General features: G+C 42.0%; 2 protein-coding genes across 2 annotated transcripts; one reads left to right on the plus strand and one right to left on the minus strand.

Annotated features, from left to right (window-relative positions):
• Window positions 1-1,371: 1,371 nt before the first annotated feature.
• Window positions 1,372-2,331, plus strand: LOC102476126 (olfactory receptor 2T11). Its single transcript, XM_006158415.1, has one exon. It carries the CDS (start codon window positions 1,372-1,374, stop codon window positions 2,329-2,331), a length of 960 nt encoding a protein of 319 aa, XP_006158477.1.
• Window positions 2,332-14,135: 11,804 nt separating this feature from the next.
• Window positions 14,136-15,074, minus strand: LOC102472768 (olfactory receptor 2L13). The gene has a single exon (XM_006158409.1). The coding sequence runs from the start codon at window positions 15,072-15,074 to the stop codon at window positions 14,136-14,138; it is 939 nt and encodes a 312-aa protein (XP_006158471.1).
• Between the last annotated feature and the right edge of the window lie 4,955 nt (window positions 15,075-20,029).

A 20,029-nucleotide genomic window follows, 5' to 3' on the forward strand; every position in this document is an offset into this window, starting at 1 on the left:
CCACCGGGTCCGGGACGCGAACCATGGTCGACTACGTGGGAATCCAGCGACATAGCCATTACGCTAACTGCTGGTTCCCATGAAAACGTATTTTTAATTTAGCATTCATAGGCAACTGCCAATCTACTTTATACAAGCATGAGGATATAATTTTGTATGGTATTTTAAATGTACCAGGCTCTGGAAAATGGATTATGCCATTAAATCACAAAGTAATGTATAAGTTTGGTAGGAAACAGTAATGAAGTAATATGACTTCATTTTGATAAATGTTGGGTTAACCTAATAAAAAAATTACATTTTTATAAAACTTCTTGGTTTATTGTAAAGAGAAAGTTTGATTTAACTTCAAGAAAGCTTGAGATTGTATCTTGAAAGAATATTCTTGTCAGCCTGAGGAAATTTGGAATTAACAAAAGATTTCTTCACATGAATATTCTCTATATCCTCTTCTGTTCTTAAAAGCAGGGTGAATGACTCAAAGAATGAATGAGAGGGGCAAGCAGGTGGCATAGTAGTTAGGGTGACTGGATCCCACATGGATGACTGTGTGGTTCAAGTCCCAGAATAGGTGGCTTGAGAAACACGCCTGGTTCATGTGCGTGTATGCCCAAAATCCTGAAAGGAGAATGGAGGGTGGGGATCGTGTGTTGCCATCCCTCTGGGGATGCTTTCTCACATTCTCTCTCTCTGGTGAGTACATGCACCCTTCAGCACTTTTTTTAAAGAAAAGAAAAGAATGAGTGATCGTGTGTAACAGTGCATAATGTTTGTGTTGACGCTACATGTGAAATGCTCGTTATATCTAGAAAACTTTAGGCATCTGAAGTGAGAAAATTATCTAAAAATAATTCCAAATCTACTTAGGAGAATTAGATGTACTGACACAGAGCCGTGTATCCCTAACCATGCCTTCTGTCCCACTTAAACCCATAGAGATGCCTCACGCCCAGTGCCCGTCCTTTTAAACAGACTTGCTCACAGAGCTTTGCGCTGCTCTAAACCGGCGTTATGGAGCTGGGGGAGCGGGCAAAGGAAGCCGAACTGATTCAGCGCATTTCCCCAGCCCTCGCCCAAATGCCAGTGAACCACTAATAAAATGACCCTTTAATTCAACCTACTTAGGACAAAAGAGCCTATATTTAAAACATATTAAAAGATGAAAAAAAATCCATTAACTGACTATTTCACTTCATGTAGAATTTAATCAAACAAGACAAATATCATTTGCTCAATGACCGTCTTGGAGTCACCATTTTTTCTACAAATCGCTATATAATATAAATGATGTTTTTTGTTGGTCGACTTTCGAATAGTCCAACTTTAATTGTAAAGTCGTTTTCATACTTACACGCTCTGGCTTTTGCTTCTATGGAGCTTCCCCCGGTGACCAGCCTGGAGAACCGCACAGTCCTGGGTTTCACGCTCCTGGGCCTGCTGCGCCACACCCCAGCTCACTTCTGCGTCTTCGCGCTGGTCGCTGCCGTGTTCCTGGCCACGCTGGCCGGGAACGGCCTGCTGGTCCTGCTGATCCTGGTGGACCCACGTCTCCACACCCCCATGTACTTTTTCCTGTGGCAGCTGTCCCTCCTCGATGTCCTGTTCACGCTCGCCATCGTCCCCAAGATGATGTCTGACTACCTCCTGCGCAGGACGGCCATCTCTGTCTCAGGCTGTGGGACCCAGGTCTTCCTGGGACTGGCCTTAGGGGGGACCGAGTGTGTCCTGCTGGGCCTCATGTCCTATGACCGGTACGTCGCCATCTGTGAGCCCCTGCGGTACTCGCTGCTCATGAGCCGGCCCCGCTGCAGGCAGATGGCGGCGTTCTCCTGGGGGAGTGGTGTCCTCAATGCCGTCATACACACCGTCTACACCATGAGCTTCCCCTTCTGTGGACCCAGGGAGATCCACCATTTCTACTGCGAGCTTCCTGGTGTCGTGCGTCTCTCCTGTGAGGACACCTCGGCCTATGAGACAGGGGTGCTGATCAGCACCTCCATTCTGCTCCTTCTGCCTTTCTCGCTCATCCTCACGTCCTACTCACTCATCCTGGTCACCATCCTCCAAATGGCTTCTGCCACAGGCCGGAGGAAAGCGCTCTCCACCTGCTCCTCTCATCTGGCTGTGGTCAGCCTGTATTACGGTGCCATCATTTTTATGTACATGAGGCCGATCTCTTCGCACACCCCAGGCCAAGACAAAGTAGTGTCTGTCTTCTACACCATCCTGACACCCATGCTCAACCCACTGATCTACAGTCTCCGAAATAAGGATGTGATGGGAGCCCTGGGGAAAATCCTGTGGAGGTGCTCGCTGTATTCTAAAATGTAAATGTGGTGATTCAGTGAGAATCGTGTACTCTTGGGTATACCTATTTTTCACTGTATATTTTTGACTATCCGGTGACACTCATATGTTAGTGTATTGGACATAATGGATTATAGTGTTTTATTCCATTTATTAATGAAAATTAAATTTACCTCAAGTAGAGAAATCCGAACACAGAGACGTGGTGTAAAGTAGCATGTTTTGCTTATTGTTGCATAATTCAAGATCATAAATCTCAAAACTCCATCACCAACTAAGGGAGGGGTCCAAAAGCCATACCAAGTCACCAGGTAGTGATCGGACACAAAATTGAACTTCTGTGTAATGTCTTTATCCTCAACTTGGCTCCAATTCCATGTGTACTATGCCATTACAAACTTACTCTTTAATTTTTTTGTCTCTCACCAGAGAGACAGAGAAAGAGAGAGATAGGGAAAGTGAGAAATCCTCCTCCCCACGAGGGGTGGCCATGCTGCAATCCCTTCTCCTCCAGTTTCCTCTCAGGGTTTTGGGCAGGTGCATGTGCCCCACATGATTTTCAAGCCGCTGAGTCTGGGACTTGAACTGCAAAGTCAACCAAGTGGGATCCATCTGCCTTAACCTCTCTGCCACCTGCTGGCCCACAAACTTAGTCTTTGGGGAAGTATGTCAGAAATTAGGATGCTTCTTAGCTTTTTGTCCTCATTAGTTTAGTAATGAATCTTTTAAATTATGCTTGCAGAAGCAGAGTCCCTGAGCCGGCTGTGTCTTCCCATGAAACAGCTCTGGGAATTCCCTTGTTAATGGTAGTGCTGATTGATTGTTTCTGTTAAATTAATACTGTGAGACAAAGAAAAGATCACCAGTTAACTTTATAATTATTACAAAATTTTGCATAAAAGCAACATTGATTGAATGTGTAGACTCAGTGCCACTCTAGGACATCAGGAAGACAAAGGGCTCTTGAGAGCCGCAGTGTTCAAGGAGAAGAAGAGATCGACATGGAGCCTGACCATCACAGTCTGAGGATGTGCTGGGCATAAGAACCTGGACTATGGGCTAACCAGTGTCAAGGACTCCTGGCGCACAGGGAGCTAACAGCTCAAGGAGAAAACTGGGACGGCACACCCAAACCTGTGTACCCAGTCCTTTCAAGGCCCGACACAGAGCCTTTTCCAGAGTGGGTCAAATAGGGATGAAGACAGAAATATCAGCATCGTGTCCCGGCATCTCCGATGACCTCTGTGGGATGGTGCAGTGGGACAGGCTGCGAGGCGGTGCGTTCAGAGCAAGGTAGCAGTGCAGACCTGGTGACAGTGGCATCGACCAGAAAATCAAAATGACTACCAACAGAACTGTCTACTGGCACATAGGTAGACAAGCTTGGTTAACTATGCCAGGGATCATGTATCATTTCACCAATATTTAACATGATCACAAGTTGTTTAGTCTTATTACGTCAGTTTTCTGACTTGTGCATTGTTATGAAATGATATTATCCTGAGAATTTAAAGAAAACTCCCATTAAAACTACTTATTTGTGATTTTTCTCTGTTCTCTTGACACTGTTTATGCTCCCATCTTGTTTTTTTTTAGAGGTTTTCGCCACAGAGTGTGTGTGCTCACCAGAGGGAGAGAGAGGGAGGGAGGGAAAGTGAGAAATCATCTAATTACCTGGGTGGGGAACGGCCACGGCGCAGTCCCTTCTCCTCTTGGATCCTGAGCACGCACACACATGTGCAAGGTGTGATTCGGAGAAACCGGGTCTGGGACTCAAATCGCGACCGGCCACGTGGGCGTCCAGTAACCACTGCGCCAGCTGCTGGCTCGCCCCGTATCTCTTTTCTCATGCACGTTTATTAACTATTTCAGTTCAAACTGGAGACAGATCATCTATACCAGTACAAAGAAACACAATTTAAGAAAAGAAGCATCTAACTTTACTGCCACTCCCTTTATTTCTTTTTTTAATTAAACTTAATGTACTACCATTATTATTTTTTAAATTTGCTAAAGGGCATACACGCTCACCGGACAGGGAGAGGGAAAGTGAGAAATCGCCCCTGAGGATGATAGCCACGCTGCAAACCCTTCACCTCCATACTCCTGGGATTCTGGGCATGCACACACATGTGCCCCTCAGGAGAGTCAAGTTGCCAGGTCCAGGACTGGGACCCTAGTCATCCATGTGAGAATCCAGCTCCTTAATCACACCGCCTAGTGGGCCCTTATTTATTTTATATACAAAACATTTGACAGGGCTCTAGAAATAGCTGTGTGAGCTTCCATATCACTGAGCTTCCGTGGGATTTACGTTGTGGCCATGTGCTAGCTCCCCGCCAGGACAACGCTGGGAGTCAAGTACGCTCTGTCAAGTACGCTCTGCCCCTGGTAGTCGCTGGAAGTGGCACGACAGCTACAAAGAGAGGGCATCCCATTTTGTCAACAAGGCTGGATAAATGTAAACAACTTGAAGATCATACCACTGAAAAATCGAGTGACAAGTATCTGCATGAGATAATGGTGTGGTGGGAGGAGACGATGAAACCGTGCATGTCACAGACACTTTAACGATGACTCACCCAGGCTCGCTGCAAGGATTCTCTATTTTTTTTTTGAGATTATTATTATTATTTTTTTTTGCCATAGTGCATGTGTGCTCACTGGAGAGAGGGAAAGTGAGCAATCACCTCCCACAGGGAATGGCCATGCTACAATCCTCTCTCCTCCATTCTCCTCTAGGGATTTTGGACACATACACACACACATGTGCCCAGGGTGTTTTTTAGGTCACAGGGTCTGGGACTGTAACCATGGAGTTGCCATGTGGAATCCCTATGTTACAGTTTTTTTATAGATAATTTTAACAATGCCTGTTCTATTTATGAGAAACAGGTTCCAACAGTTACACTCACTGAGACAAGCTTCCAGTAGCAGAGCAAGAGTTACAGGTAGTTTAGACTCAGACCACATGTGGCATGTTTGTGCAAAGAAATGGAATAAACTCATTCTGAATCTCTGACTAACATCCAATGGCTACATCCTTATAACGACTTTCTACTTATCTCTCAAAATATGTCTTCCTCCATCTTTTTAATCTCTGTATTATTGCTGACACATCATTGTGGAATTTCATTGAGGTATATGATTTGGAAGCATGTAAAGATATTCACATAAAAATACTCACTGTTGGGACCAGTAGTTGGCGTAATGGCTATGTCACTGAACTCTCATGTAGCCGACTGCAGTTTGAGTCCCAGACCCAGTGGCTTAAACTCACACCAGGCGCATGTGCGTGCATGCCCAAGATCCCAAAAGGAGGGAGGAGGAGAAAGGATTGCGGCGTGGCCATCCCCCCTGGGGAGTGATTTCTCGCTTTCTGTCTCTCTTTCTCTCTCTGTCTTTCTGGTGAGAGCACGCACCTTATAGCAAAAACCAAAAAAAAAAAAAAAAAGCCTCACTGTGTGTTTTAGATCTGGTTATAACCTAAGAGTTTTATTCTTCTCCACCTCCATACCCTTCTCAATAATCAAAAATACAGAAATTGCTCTGCCAGAAAGACCTGCACATTTATGTTTATCCAATGGTTAAGACATGAACCAACCTTGGGTCCCGACAGCTAATGAGTGGATTCAGAATGAGCCTGCTGACCTTTGACCCTAGAGCAATATTTGAGGAGTGAGTAGCTCTTCTGGGGAGTGCTCAGCTTACTGGGGTGCGGCATCTCCCCAGAGGACCCTCTCTCCCATCCAGAGGACTCTCAGGACACCATTTCTTTTGCTCCATTTAAGTGACTTTTTTTTTTAAAAAATCTTTTTTCCACAAGTTTCTGATCTCTTGAATCCCTGATCACCCTATGCTTTCTTCCCCACTCCCTTTAAATTTAGAACATATTTATTTCCTTTCCTATTAGTTGGGTTTTATAAAGGTTAAAGGGTGACATATACACTTAAACTCTCACAGATATTTAGGACCACAAAGCATTTAAGTACAAGATAACTAAGAGAAAAGGGGAATGATGAAGGAAAGGTTTCATAAAGTAATGTTCGATGTTTTTAAACTTGAGAGAAAACAGAAAGACAAAATAAACTACCCGTGGGGAAAGCTTGAGCCGCGGCATGGAAGCTACCACAGGCATCCATTCAGTAAAAAGCCTTTGGTTTTATTGCTGTTGCACATTTTTTCTTTATTATTATTATTACTTATACACTCAATCTCTGTATATCATTTAGGTTGTAAAGAGACTTTACTCAGCATGATAACACACGTCAGTCCAGCCCAGTTGGGAGTACGTCACACGTCCTCATCAACAGATGATAAGCCATGTCTCGTCCACAGATGTCTCACCACTCTATTTTACCCCAGATTTCCTTTCCTATGCCCTTCCCCTCCCACACTCTCCTTCCCCTTTGTTTCTAGAGTCCATAGCAATTTTTACTTTGCCAGAGAGTGTGTGTACCTGCCAGAGAGTGTGTACCTGCCTGAGAGTGTGTGCACCTGCCTGAGAGTGTGTGCACCTGCCTGAGAGTGTGTGTACCTGTCCTCATCAACAGATGATAAGCCATGTCTCGTCCACAGATGTCTCACCACTCTATTTTACCCCAGATTTCCTTTCCTATGCCCTTCCCCTCCCACACTCTCCTTCCCCTTTGTTTCTAGAGTCCGGAGAGTGTGTGCACCTGCCTGAGAGTGTGTGTACCTGCCAGAGAGTGTGTACCTGCCTGAGAGTGTGTGCACCTGCCTGAGAGTGTGTGCACCTGCCTGAGAGTGTGTGTACCTGCCTGAGAGTGTGTGTAACTGCCAGAGAGCTGCTTCCCTGCCCCCCCTTCTCCCAAACTGGCCAGGGAGCACGGGCTCTCCTCTGGCTTCTGGGAGCTGGGAGGAGCTGTACGGAAGTTCTGGTCACTGCTCTGTCTTGGCGCAGAGGCATCTGGGCCTGCTGCTCTGATCTGGATGCCCCATGTGAAGTCCTCTGGCCCATGGCTCAAGGTCACAACTCTCCTTCTTTCATATCCCAGACCCCCTGTACCTACACACAGAACCCCAGATAGTGGTTCCTTCCAGTATCTTTATTTCATGGATTGGAGGGGAGGCCCTCGAGAAGGTCTCAGCCTGGGACACCCCTCCAGCCTTCAGGCCAGGCAGAGCCATGCTGCCCCACAGGTGCACTCTCCCAGCCAAGGTCAATGTTGTCCAAATGACCCTCCCAAGGCCTGCAGCCTCCACAGCACCCACTCACTGCCTGCCCACTGTGGCGGGGCCCTGGGGGGTAGTTTTAAGGCGTGACCTAAGAAGGTTCTATTTGTTTTCCTTTGTAGAAATCTCCTCCAAGCTCTTATTCCCACACCACATAAGGATTCTTCCTGCTCTTTCAACACAGCTGCTTTTTTGTCTTTTTATTTTAAATTCTGCAGAGAGGATTGGTGTCCGTGAGGAGGAGGGGCTGGGAGAGAAAGCACCTCCCCTGGGAATGGTAGCTGCAATCCACTCTCCTCCATTTGTGCTTCACGGCCACATGGGGGATGAGCTCTGATGGGAGTTTTGGGGAACTTTGTTTCAGAAACAGATTTGCGTGGAGTCCCTGGACAAGTGACTGCTTGGTCCAACACTGACAAGGGCGTCATCAGCGGAGGTGCAGGCGAGGACAGCGGCCGGGAGCGCCTTCGTCCACGCGCTCTCTGCAGGAGGGGAACGAGGCCAGTGCGGAATTCGGGGCGCCCACGCTGGAGCGCGCTTCTGTGGGCCCACGGGAAACTCGAACTTGAGTCACCCTGACACAGGCCATGCTCACAGCGAGGGCCACGGAGGCCGACGTTTTCTAGACCCGGGTTGAGTTTTTGTTGTTCTGTTATTTTTTTCTTTCCTTTGTTTTGCTTTGCCATGAGTGATGGTAATCTTGGTGCTGTGTCATGTGTGCTGTTTTACCTTCCGTGTCCTGTGCGTCTAGCAGGTGTCATCTCAGACAGAGATGACAGGCTCTTTCTGTTCTACTTTTAAAGTGTAATCTCAGAGACTCAAATTTACCTACAGAGTTCACCTTTCCCTAAGTGTAAGAGCTAGAATAAGATCTAGGTTCAAACCTACCCTGACTATCTGCAGTGAACTGGTATGATGAAGCAGAATAAGCCCACCCTCATTTCAAAACAAATGGGAATAAAATCTGTGCTTTAATGAGAAATGTCTTAATCTGGACTCCAGAGCACACTGCTTTGTTCCCAGCTCTGTCACTGGGCCACACCATAAGACAGAACTCTGATCAGTTGCTCATCTTTATGACAATTAGCCTGTATTTGAAAAAACCTGTATCTCCTCTGAATATGTGAATTGCTAAAATACTTTTTCGATACCGAATCTTCTAGAATTATTTATTAAATTTTGTTTATTGTTGTTATTATTTCTTAATTTGACCAGAGAGCGAGAGCAAAGGAAAGCGAGAAAGCAAGCCACCAGGTCCGGAACTTGAGCCACAGTCGGCCATGTGAGAGTCCCGTGCCTTAACCACAGCACCTCCTGCCTGCCCCTCATTATCTAATTTTCTACTCTTACACCGAAACGAAATGTGTGGGCAGGGAAGCAATGCATTTTGACTTCAACAAATAAGATAAATTGATAATTTCTTGTGAAACTTGGTTAATATTTGGGGAGTTTGCTCATTGTGCACAATATGTATGTTTTCGCTTTTATTTACACAGAAGATTCTATGAACATGCCTTTGCAAGCAAAGGGACACGTCTATACTAGGGACATGATGCAAGAGATGTTCACGCATCCTCTCCTTTTTACGTAGGACTCAGTACAGATTCAAGGATTGTTTTTCTTACTATGAAACAATCAAGATCATATTTCTGAGGTTTTAGGATTTAAAACGGAAAGATAAGACCGCAGTAACACTGCAAAATCAACAGAACAGAGATTAAGTACATGAGACTGATCTGGTTAAGTAGAATTTCCTGACTTTTGATTAAAACATTATTGATTTTCTTCTATGCTTTGTTTTCCAGAATTAAAGATTTATGCTTTCTTTTCAACTATTGATAGCTCAGCCACTTACAATTTTTTTTTTTTTTGGCAATGGAATTGAACCACAAACTTTTCTCATTTCCTGACCCCTCCAGAATTGGAAAGTATTTACAAATTCTCTTATTTTGTGTCAGTATGGCTATTTGCATAAGTTCAGTAGGATCTGTTTTCTTGCATCAGAAACTGGAAACACTGGTTCTCGCCAGGGCTTTGACTAGAATGTCATATCTGTCTATTGCTGGGGTCCAGCCTCAGCGGGGGTGGGTTATCTCGTCGGAGGCGGCACAGGAAGGAAAGACTGAGGCCTCAGTGTCTTTTTTGTGCACGTCCTCAGTCGGATACTCCCAGAGATCGCTCTCTGTAGAGTGACAACTGCTAGGAATCATCATGCCTTTTTATTGAAAATGTGATACATGCAAGTAAATGGGTGAGGGGCTACGTATTCTAATTATCAGTTTATAAAGTTTTAACAATAGGGAACATAGATTCCATTCAGGGTTAGATTAAGCATGGGTCTATTGCAATTCAGCAATTGTTTGATTGATGTAAACAGGTTTTCAGGAACTTGAAGGAATGCAGTTTTGGGAAACACCTCCATCAAATAGAGTTACTTATCAGCCAATGCTTGGTGGCAGCCCTCTTGCGATTACTAAGTACGATGCTAAGAAAAGAAAATCTCAAGTATAGGTATTAGTTCTTATGGATCTCTATAAAGAATGATACTTATATAGTTTTACAGGGATCTAAAGCTTAATTCAAGAAATCCTAATATATCTGTCTGCTCTAAAGGGGTGAGCCTATTGTTCACTTGGTGAGGGTGGGGATACTTTAATCAGCTTCTCCAACTGGCGGTACCGGTTTTTCTTAAGTCAAAAGTAAAGTGACTAACAAGTTAACGAAAATCTTTAAAATGGGTTTGTGGTATACCTAAGTGTTCTGTTGTGCCTGTGGTGCCACTGTTATGTATTTTGTTAGAAGGTTAGCTACCGTGGGGCGGGAGTGTCCTGGGCCAGTTTTGGCCTAATCCTATTTTATGTAAATAAAAGATTATTTTTAAGCTTATGTTAAATGTGTCTTGAAGGGCCTTCCAAAGGTCAAGAAGATTTCTGCCCAGATGGAACTTCAGCACACCCTCCATTGTGACCGCAGGGATGAAGCATTGTAATTAACAATAGGTGGTCAGGGCGAAGGGGAGTGGTTGGGGGACTTTCGGGAAATCTTATCACATACTCAAGATGTATGAGAGAGCCATGTAATTCTTTCATAGTAGTATATCAGGGAGTCAGAGGGGGGTCGCATCCCAGCAAGGCTACGGCAGTCTCCAGAGCATACAGCAAGTGGCCTTGCCAACATGCTGAGTTGACCCAAGCTTTGTTCATAGGTCAGGGGGCGTACAGCAGCAGCCTTGCCAACATGTTGAGCTGACCAAGGCTGTGCTCAAAGGTCGAGGGCTCAAACTGGGGCCCCACCGGGTAGGACTCCTCCAGTGTATATGACCAAAAAGCGAAGGAACTGAGGTCGATCTCAAGAAAGCCAGTAGACGTTCTTGGAAAGATTGCCTGGTACCATAGACAGTTCTGCCTGGCAGGTAAGTAAAGAATGTCACACTCTGGGACTAGCATATGTCATAATGGTTACATTGCTGGACTCCCACATAGTCGACTGTGGTTCAAGTCTTGGAGCAGGTGATTTGGAACTCATGCCAGGTACACGAGCGTTAGTGCACAAGTGCCCAAAGATCTCGAGAGGAGAATGGAGGAGAAGGGATTGTGATGTGACCAACCCTCCTAGGGGGATGATTTCTCACTTTCTGTCTCTGGTGAGCAAAGGTGCCCTATAGAAAAAAAAATTCTCTCAAAGGAAGAAAAAAGAATGTTATTTCCTGAGAAACCCCCAAACTTCCAAGTACAGGTACTTAAAGGCACAGTTGGTGAATTCCTGATTTGGTTCAGTAGCTTTGGGAGGCTTTTTAAAGAGTCTAATCAGAAGTTCCTTATAAAAGTTTCCAGTAAAGCTAACTAAATCAATTTGTATTCTTAGTGGGATTTGTGCAAATAACAGACCAAATTGAGACTAAATTTATTTTTTTGCAAATAAATTAATTTATGCTTCTCATTGATAAAAGGAGGAATGAAGAGAGAAAAAATGTTTCAAAAGAAAATGATAATGCACTTGTTAGTAGATTTTATGTCTGTCCATATTTATTTTTGAGTTTTTAGTAGCTACCTGCTGTTTGGACAGAATCCTAAACTTTCTCCTGACTTAAGTCTTTTTTTTTTTCTTTTTTTGGAGGTTTTTTTTGCTCTAGGGTGTGTGTGCTCACCAGACAGACAGAGAGAGACAGAAAGCGAGAAATCACCCCCCAGGGGGGATGGCACACCATAATCCCTTCTCCTCCATTCTCCTCTGGGGATCTTGGGCACACACGCACACACGCCCGACGTGAGTTTTAAGCCACTGGGTCCGGGAAGCGAATCGCAGTCGACTACGTGGGAGTCCAGCAACATACCCATTACATTAACTGCTAGTCCCCTCCTAGTTAAGTCTTAAGCAAATGTTTCTTAACTAGTAAAATGTTGATTCATTAAAACTAAAACTGCTTTTCTTTCTTTCTTTCTTTTTGAGAGGATTTTGCTATAGGGTGCATGCATTCGCCAGAAAGACAGAGAGAGAAAGAGAGACAGGAAGTGAGAAATCACCCCCCCAAGGGGGGAGGGCCACACCACAATACCTTCTCCTCCATTCTCCTCTCAGGATCTTGGGTACTCATGCACACACGCTCAGCGTGAGTTTAAGCCACCAGGTCCGGGACTCAAACCGCAGTTGGCTACATGGGAGTCCAGTGACAAAGCCATTACACTAACTGCTGGTCCCAAAACTGCTTTTCTTGAAATAAAAAAATAGCAAACTAATGACAGTGCAAGTGCAGGGTGAGCAATGGGGAGGGGGTAGGAAATGAAGGGAGTAAAAAGCAAAATATTTAATGGACACAAAAAATGGAAAATTGTCTGCTGATAATAATGTGTATGATGATATCTTCGACTGGACCTATATGCAGTGTATGCAAAGTGGCAAAATTCATTTCATATGCTGTAAAGATGTACAGTGACTAAATGAAAAAAATAAGAAAAAAAATAAAAGAAAAAATGATGCTTTAACAAAAATTTGCAAAGTACAATACTGGACAGTTTTGCTTTTTAGTTTGTTTTGTCTTATATTTTATCATTTGAAAATTTTATAACACACAATATGGTTATGGAAAATGCTCATTTAGTACATGACAATCAAATAAAGGATATTACCATAAACAAATCTTTCTATAGAGAACTTTACATTCTTTTATGTATTAATGTTTATTCTTTTTGCCTCTCCTCTCTCCCTTACAATCTCGAGTGTTTACACTTAATCCTCTCTACTACCATACCTTTGGATTGTTCCATTTCTGTCATAGAGTGCAGACATTTAGTACATATTGAGTGGGAATATACAGTGTGTGTCTTTCAAAGTCTAGTTCATTTTGCCTGTATCTTTTAGTTGGTAATTTAATCCATTAATATTCAATTTTATTATCAGTATGGTCTGATTTAGCCCTTTCCTTTTGTTATTGTGGGTTTTTTTTTCCTAGTTTTGTTGTGTTCTGTTGCTTGTATTATTTTTTCCTTAATTATTCTGGTGTAATATTCCTTTAAATATGTTCACAAGAACTGGTCTAGTATTTTTGAAGTGTTTCAGCTTTTAATTATCTGAAAATGATTTCCTTTCTATTCCCATTTTGACAGGTAAATTATAATATTCTTTGCTGAAATTGGTTTCTTTCATAGTTTTCATTATATCCTCCCATTCTTTCTTTACCTGCATGGTTTCAGTTGTGAGGTCCAACAATCATCTAATGAAATAAACTTTGTAAGTAATTTGTCATCTTTCTCCTGCCATTTTTAGACTATTGTCTTTGTCTCTTATTTTTACCACTTTGGCCACAATGTTCCTTGGGGAGGATCTTTTTATGTTAAATTTATTTAATGTTCTTTGTATTTTATGATTTGAATGTCCTTATTTGTCTCTAAATTTGCACATTTTTCAGCTAATATTTCATGAAAGAGCTTTTATGCTTTAATCCAACTTTTTGTATTCTGGAATGCACATTATACAGCTATTCAATTCCACAATGGTGTCTAGGACTTACCCTGTGCTGTCCTCATTGTTAGAATAGGATGTATTCTATGTGTCAATAGAGTCAAGCTGCACATGTTTGAAATATGAGACTGAGACACCAATTTTTAACACCATGTTGTGTGATTGCTCACTTATGTCTTCTCATTACACTATCTGTATTTTATACACTACAAGTATATTTTATATACCACATTAATACACTTTATAAACATTTTATAGGACACTCTAAGGTTTTGATATCCAAATATAAACAGTGGCCCCATGTGACTACTGGGCAGGGTGGGCTCGATATGGTGCTGTCAACATACAAGACATTGGAGATTTAACAGTATATTAATAATTTTATGTAAATTACATATAGAGATCATGTTTTGATGACCACAAATATACTTTCATTAATAATGTGTTCAAACATATTTTCATATATTGCTTATACTATACAATAGTGATCAATACAATTGATATTAATATTGATTATAATATTGTTTTCAATTAAATAAATATCTTCACATTTATTATAATAATTAAAATTACTTATGCGACTGACATTGAATTTCCATTGTCAAGCTTCACTCTAGAGTGTTGTGATCAACATGCAAAGAGTAAACAAAGAACAGCAGTAAAGATTACCATGATTATTTTCTCATTAAAGAGAATATCCCAAACACTCTCGTCATTGCCCCCAGGACCTCCTTATTCCTCAGGCTGTAGATAATGGGATTGAGCATGGGGGTGAGGATGGTGTAAAACACTGCCAGAATCTTATCTTCTGCAGGCGAGCGGAGATGCCTGGGCCTAAGGTAGGTGTACGCAAAAGGTGCACAGTAAAAGGTCACGACAGTTAAATGTGCTGAACAGGTGGTGAAGGCCTTCTTTCTCCCTTCCTTTGACTGCATATGGTAGACAGCGAAAAGCACTCGGCCGTAGGAAGCAGTGATGCCAATGAAAGGAAGGAGGAGAAATAGACTTGTGCTCACAAACACCATGTACTCATAGACCCAAGTGTCCATGCAAGCAAGAGGCAACATGGCTGGGACATCACAGAAGAAATGATTGATGGCTCTAGACCTGCAGTACGGAATATGGAGGGCATAGGCAGTGTGTGCCAAGGAGTTGATGGAGCCGAGTATCCAAGATCCAACAATCATCTTTACACACATCCATTTACTCATGCGGATGGAATAATGGAGGGGATGGCAGATGGCCACATAGCGGTCATAGGCCATGGAAGCCAGGAGTAAATCTTCAGAACCTGCCATTGTCAGAAAAAAGAAGCTTTGCACACCGCATCCCAGGAAGGAGATGGCTTTCTGTCCAGAGAGGAAGTTGAATGCCATCTTGGGGACAGTAGTGGAGATACACATCAGGTCCATGAGGGAGAGCTGGCTGAGCAGAAAGTACATCGGTGTGTGGAGACGAGGATCCACACGTATGAGGTGAATCATTGCTGAGTTACCCACAGAGGCCAGGAGAAACACGAGGACAATGAGCAACAAGAAGAGTAGGCCAGTTCGAGTTTGTGGAAACAACCCCAACAAAATGAAATCATCTGAACTCTGATTCCATGCCTCCATGAAAACTTAAGGCTTTGACTTCCTTGAAATAAAAATAAAAAGAGAAACAATTCTCCAAGCATGAAATAAACCAAACAGGAGAATAAAAAGGTGATGACTTTACTGTTTGTTTTAAATAAATTGATTTTTCTCAAACAGTGTGGCTTTTGCTGAATCAATTTCAGCAGCTGAATTGAATGCTTCAATTATGATTATCTCTTAGAAACATTTCAGTAAGTCCTACTTTTATTATTATAATATTTAATTGACATGTAAGAGTTGTACATATTTTGGGTCCAGTGTAATTTTTAATACATAAATACAATGTGTAATTATCAAATCAGAGCAATAAACAGATCCACCATCTCAAACTTCACCATTACTTTTGAACATTCAGAATCCTCTCTTCTAGCTATTTTGAAACAAATATTGGGTTGTCATATATTGTGGTCCCTCTGCTGTGCTGTAGTACTATAGAAATTGTTCCATATCTGCTCATCTTTTTCTAGCCTCATAGCCAGAAAAGCTGAGAAAATTAAAGCATCTCTTCTTCAGTAGCTCCTGGCTGACTCACGAGTGATGCACCAGTCACAGAAAATGAAGAAGGCGGGAATCCCTCCACTCCCAGTGTTCCAATTTGACACAGAACATTTACCAAAAACAGGCCTGGGCCAACAGGCAGCATGGTGGTTAAAGCACTGGATCCCACGTGGCCTACTGTAGTTTTATTTCTGGACCCACTAGCTCGAGAATCATGCCAGCTTTGCACATGCCCAAAATCTCAGGAGGAGAGTGAAGGAGAAGGAATTGCAGCATGGCCTTATATCCCTTGAGAGTGACATCTGTTTTCCTCTCTCTCTCTCTCCAGCATGCATATGCACCATATGGGAAACAAATAAACAAACAAATAAACAAACAGGTATGTGTGACTCAGAAGCTCTCTGCATGCTTGAATCAGAAGTTTTCATTATTATTTAGCCCTCTTCCATATTTTTATTTTTCGTTATCCCTCCCCACCTGGCACAACTAGAGCCAGCTGAGCCCTGATTCTCTTCTTTAAATTCTCTCTCTTCTTTTTTAGGCATTCTGTTGTCTTCACTAAAAATGTGTCCACCATCCGAAATCTGTCCTTGACCTGTAAAAGTGTCACATGTCCTATAAGAGCCAACCTAGTTAAAAATTTTAATAATCCATTTTCCATAATTTTGATTGGATTTTCTGAAGCCATACAGAACTTGAAATTCAATGCATATATTTTCAGGTACAGATTTCTTACTGTTGTTACACATTGCGAAGTAACTTATGCATGGTTAATTTCATATTTTACACTTTTTTCTTTCTGCTTCATATGTGTCTGAAATAGCTATTATGATAATGAGAATGTAACAGGAGTATGGAAACTACACACACACAGACATATACATATGTACATATGTATATATGTGTGCATATATATGTATATACATGCAAGGTATATATATATATTTTTCTCTCTTTATATAACAAACTTTGAGATGCTATATATTGTGTGAACTCTTCTTCACATTATTTTATTTATTATAATCTGTCCAAAATACAATTTTGTAAATAAAAGAATTGTTTTAATTTTTCAAATATAAAAGTAATATACACAGTTGTGAAGAACAGTTTTCTCAAATATGGTTAGTGATGGAATCAGATTTTGAAACTGTATGGCTGTTTCTAATTTCTAGTCATTTCAATATTCATAATTTGGTCATTGTTTAGAAAATTCCTTACTGTGTTTTACCATACGTCATTCAACTCAGATAGCTCAGGTCAAAGCATAGAAAACTAGAGAGGGTGTTTATCTCGTTTTCCTTGGTTTATATCATAACCTACACAGCAGTGGAGTCACACAGCTGCAAAATGATAACCAGCTGTGCACACCAGGACATCCTTGACTTACATAACTTCATATTTATTTTCTTGATAAGTAATTAACTAAATAAAACAAGAAAATTACTTTTTAAAAATTTAGAATAAGTAAATTGATGAAGAAAAATAACCAAGACAATCAATTTCCCTTTCTGGAGAGTTGTTTTGTAGCTTTTCACACCCAGGTCTGTCCTTGGGAATTTTTATTTCTTACTGAGCTCTTTGTAGCCTCCCATCCCCTTTTACGTGACTCTGATACTAGAAATCTGCTTGTTTGTCCCACGCCGTCCCCAGAGGTGCACAGAATGTGACTGACATTCCTTACATTTCGGTGTCTGTCTCCTTCCTTCGCTTGGTCTCAGTGTAAGATTCCCCACACGTGTGTACTCTTCTGTCTCAGGAGATGTGCTTCCACATTCTGGTATATTTGTTAGCCATCTTGGGTTACTGAATTTTTTTAAAAATACTTTCGCTATAGGATGCATGCACTCTCCAGAGAGAGAGATAGAGAAACAAAAAGTGAGAAATCACCTCTCAGGGAGATGACCACATCACGATTCCTTCTCTTGCATTTTTCTCTCAACATTTTTTTTTCTCCTTTGGAGAGGTTTTTTATTTTATTTTATTTTATTTTATGTTTTTGCTATACGGTGCATGCACTCGCCAGAAAGGCAGAGAGAGACAGAGTGACAAAAAGTGAGAAATCACCCCCCAGGGGTGATGGCCATGCTGCAATCCCTTCTCCTCCATTTTCCTCTCAGGATTTTGGGCATGCACGCACATGTGCCCAGTGTGAGTTTAAGCCACCAGGTCCAGGACTTGAACCACGGTTGGATACGTGGGAGTTCAGTGAAATAGCCCTTACGCTAACTGCTGGTCCCTCTCCTTTCGATATTTTGGGCACACATGCGCGTGTGCCCATCAGATTCAAGCTTCCAGGCCCAGACTGGAACTGTGGTTGAACATGGTGGGAATCCAGCAACATGATAATTATGCCATCAGCTGGTCCAGGGTTATTGATATTTCAATAGTAAAAAAACAGCATTTAACAGTTCCTGCAATAATTCATAATTCATTAAAAATCAACTGTTACTTCATATAACTTTATGAATATAATTCTGATATATTTTAGTTTCATCAACTGAACTAGGGAGGAATGTTCACTTGTCGAAATATTCATTTTGTAAGCTAAATAGTGTAATTGAATGTATAAAAGAAAATGAAATAAAAAATGGAAAAAAAGAATTCTGAAAAAGAGTATGATGTGGAAAATAGGAATGCATTTTTCTGGCTGTCTAACTGGCAAATATTTTCATAGCTAATTGTCTAATTTTCATAACTGTTTTGTTGACAACAGTAAGAAGTTGTACTGTGTAATTTTGTAGGGGACGAGAGACAGGGTCACAGACTGGCTTGCTTGCCAGCATTATGGTACACTCATTCCCTCAGAAAGGATCCAGAAGTTTTGTTTCACAGCAATGCTGCTAGGTGCAGACATGATCTGTTCACTAGAGCACTGACATTCGGCAATCTGTACTTACAGTCTAGTGGGAAAGCCACAAATGGACAATAAACTCCCACACGGTCAATGCAGCGTACTGAGGAGAATACCAAGGGGCACGCAGTGAGGTACGGGATAGAGTTGAGTCTGAGCACTCAGAAAACCGCCTGCACGCAGGTCACACCTGAGCAAGTCTGGGGAAGATGCTCTACTCAGAGAGCCCCAGAGAGGAGGGCTGCAGGCAAAGCCCACCTAAGTGACCAGGCAGTGGGGGTGAGAAGAGTGTTCTGAGTATAGGGCGTGAAGGGCACTTGTGTAGAAAACAATGCCGTGGCTTTTGTCCTGGGTGACATGAGAAGCAGGGGACTGTTATGTGATCCTAGCTGTGTTCAGGAACTCACATGGATGCTGCAGCTGAGGGTCTCATGGAGGAGTGCAGCGAGGAGACTAGTTGAGGGGTTCAAAACCACGAGGGATTATTCTCATTTCCTAAGAAACCAATGCATCTGGGACCCAACAAGCCTGGCACATCAGGTATCTGGTCACCCATTTGGGATGGGATGGTACTGGCTAGTCCTCCTGTCTCTATGCCCCACACAGAGACTACAGCATGGAGGCTCTCAAAATACCTCCCCGGTGAAATGAACCAGTCATGTCAGTGTTAAAGCTAAGAGAACATGGCCATGTATGTTCAGAAATCACTCTTTAGTGTAAATATCTTGGTAGGAGAAGAGCCTCACAGCATGCATTCATTTTTGTTTACTCAGATTCAAATTCAAGGGAAGAAAGGTACCAGCAGCCCTCCTAGGAGGTGTTCTTCCAGGCCTCACTATTGGCCTAAACTAACAGGCAGCTCTAAGTTCACAGATGACAGGGCCTGTCATTTGCAAGGGAGATACATGTTTGCCTTTCAGCTCTCTGCTGCATGGACCAAAGCTCAGAGTATCAGAAAGAATGTTTGATGGTAGTCATTACAAATGTTGTATTTAATTTTCTAAGTTGAAATGGCATGTAGGTACATGATGGGGAAAAAGTACAATCTCAATTCTGCAAATCTGGGACCTGAAATGTTTAGGGTTTCGGAGATTGGAGTTAGAGCATTGGGGTTATTTCCAGTGATTTCCATCAACTTTCTTTAGTAGGTAAAGTACTTTTAAGATGCACCAAATTTATGAAAAACACCACCCTCTCAATTGTAATAAAACTTAGAAAATACTGTTCCGATAACAATGTGGGTCTAAGAGTAGTGTCTTCCCTGGTCATCCTAAGAGACATATTGCTGAAATCTATAGAATTAAAAATGTGTCAAAGAGAACCCTAAATTTGAAGAACCTAACCTATCTAAGTGCAACCAGCACAGGTTCTTGAATTTATTTTACAAGTTTTATGTTTCATTTTTAAAGAATTATTTTATTTAACTTTAGTTATTAATTTAATTAATTAATTAATTTGTTTTTACATTTTTTCACAAACGTTTACTTTATAATATCAAAAACTTTTAGCTCATACTCCATAGTTCTTGATTTCCCACTGATAATTCGGCCTCCAGCACACAAAACTCACATGGTAGGAAGACCCC

The sequence above is a fragment of the Tupaia chinensis genome, unplaced genomic scaffold, assembly GCF_000334495.1.
Source record: "Tupaia chinensis unplaced genomic scaffold, TupChi_1.0 Scaffold000596_2, whole genome shotgun sequence".
Taxonomy (NCBI): domain Eukaryota; kingdom Metazoa; phylum Chordata; class Mammalia; order Scandentia; family Tupaiidae; genus Tupaia; species Tupaia belangeri.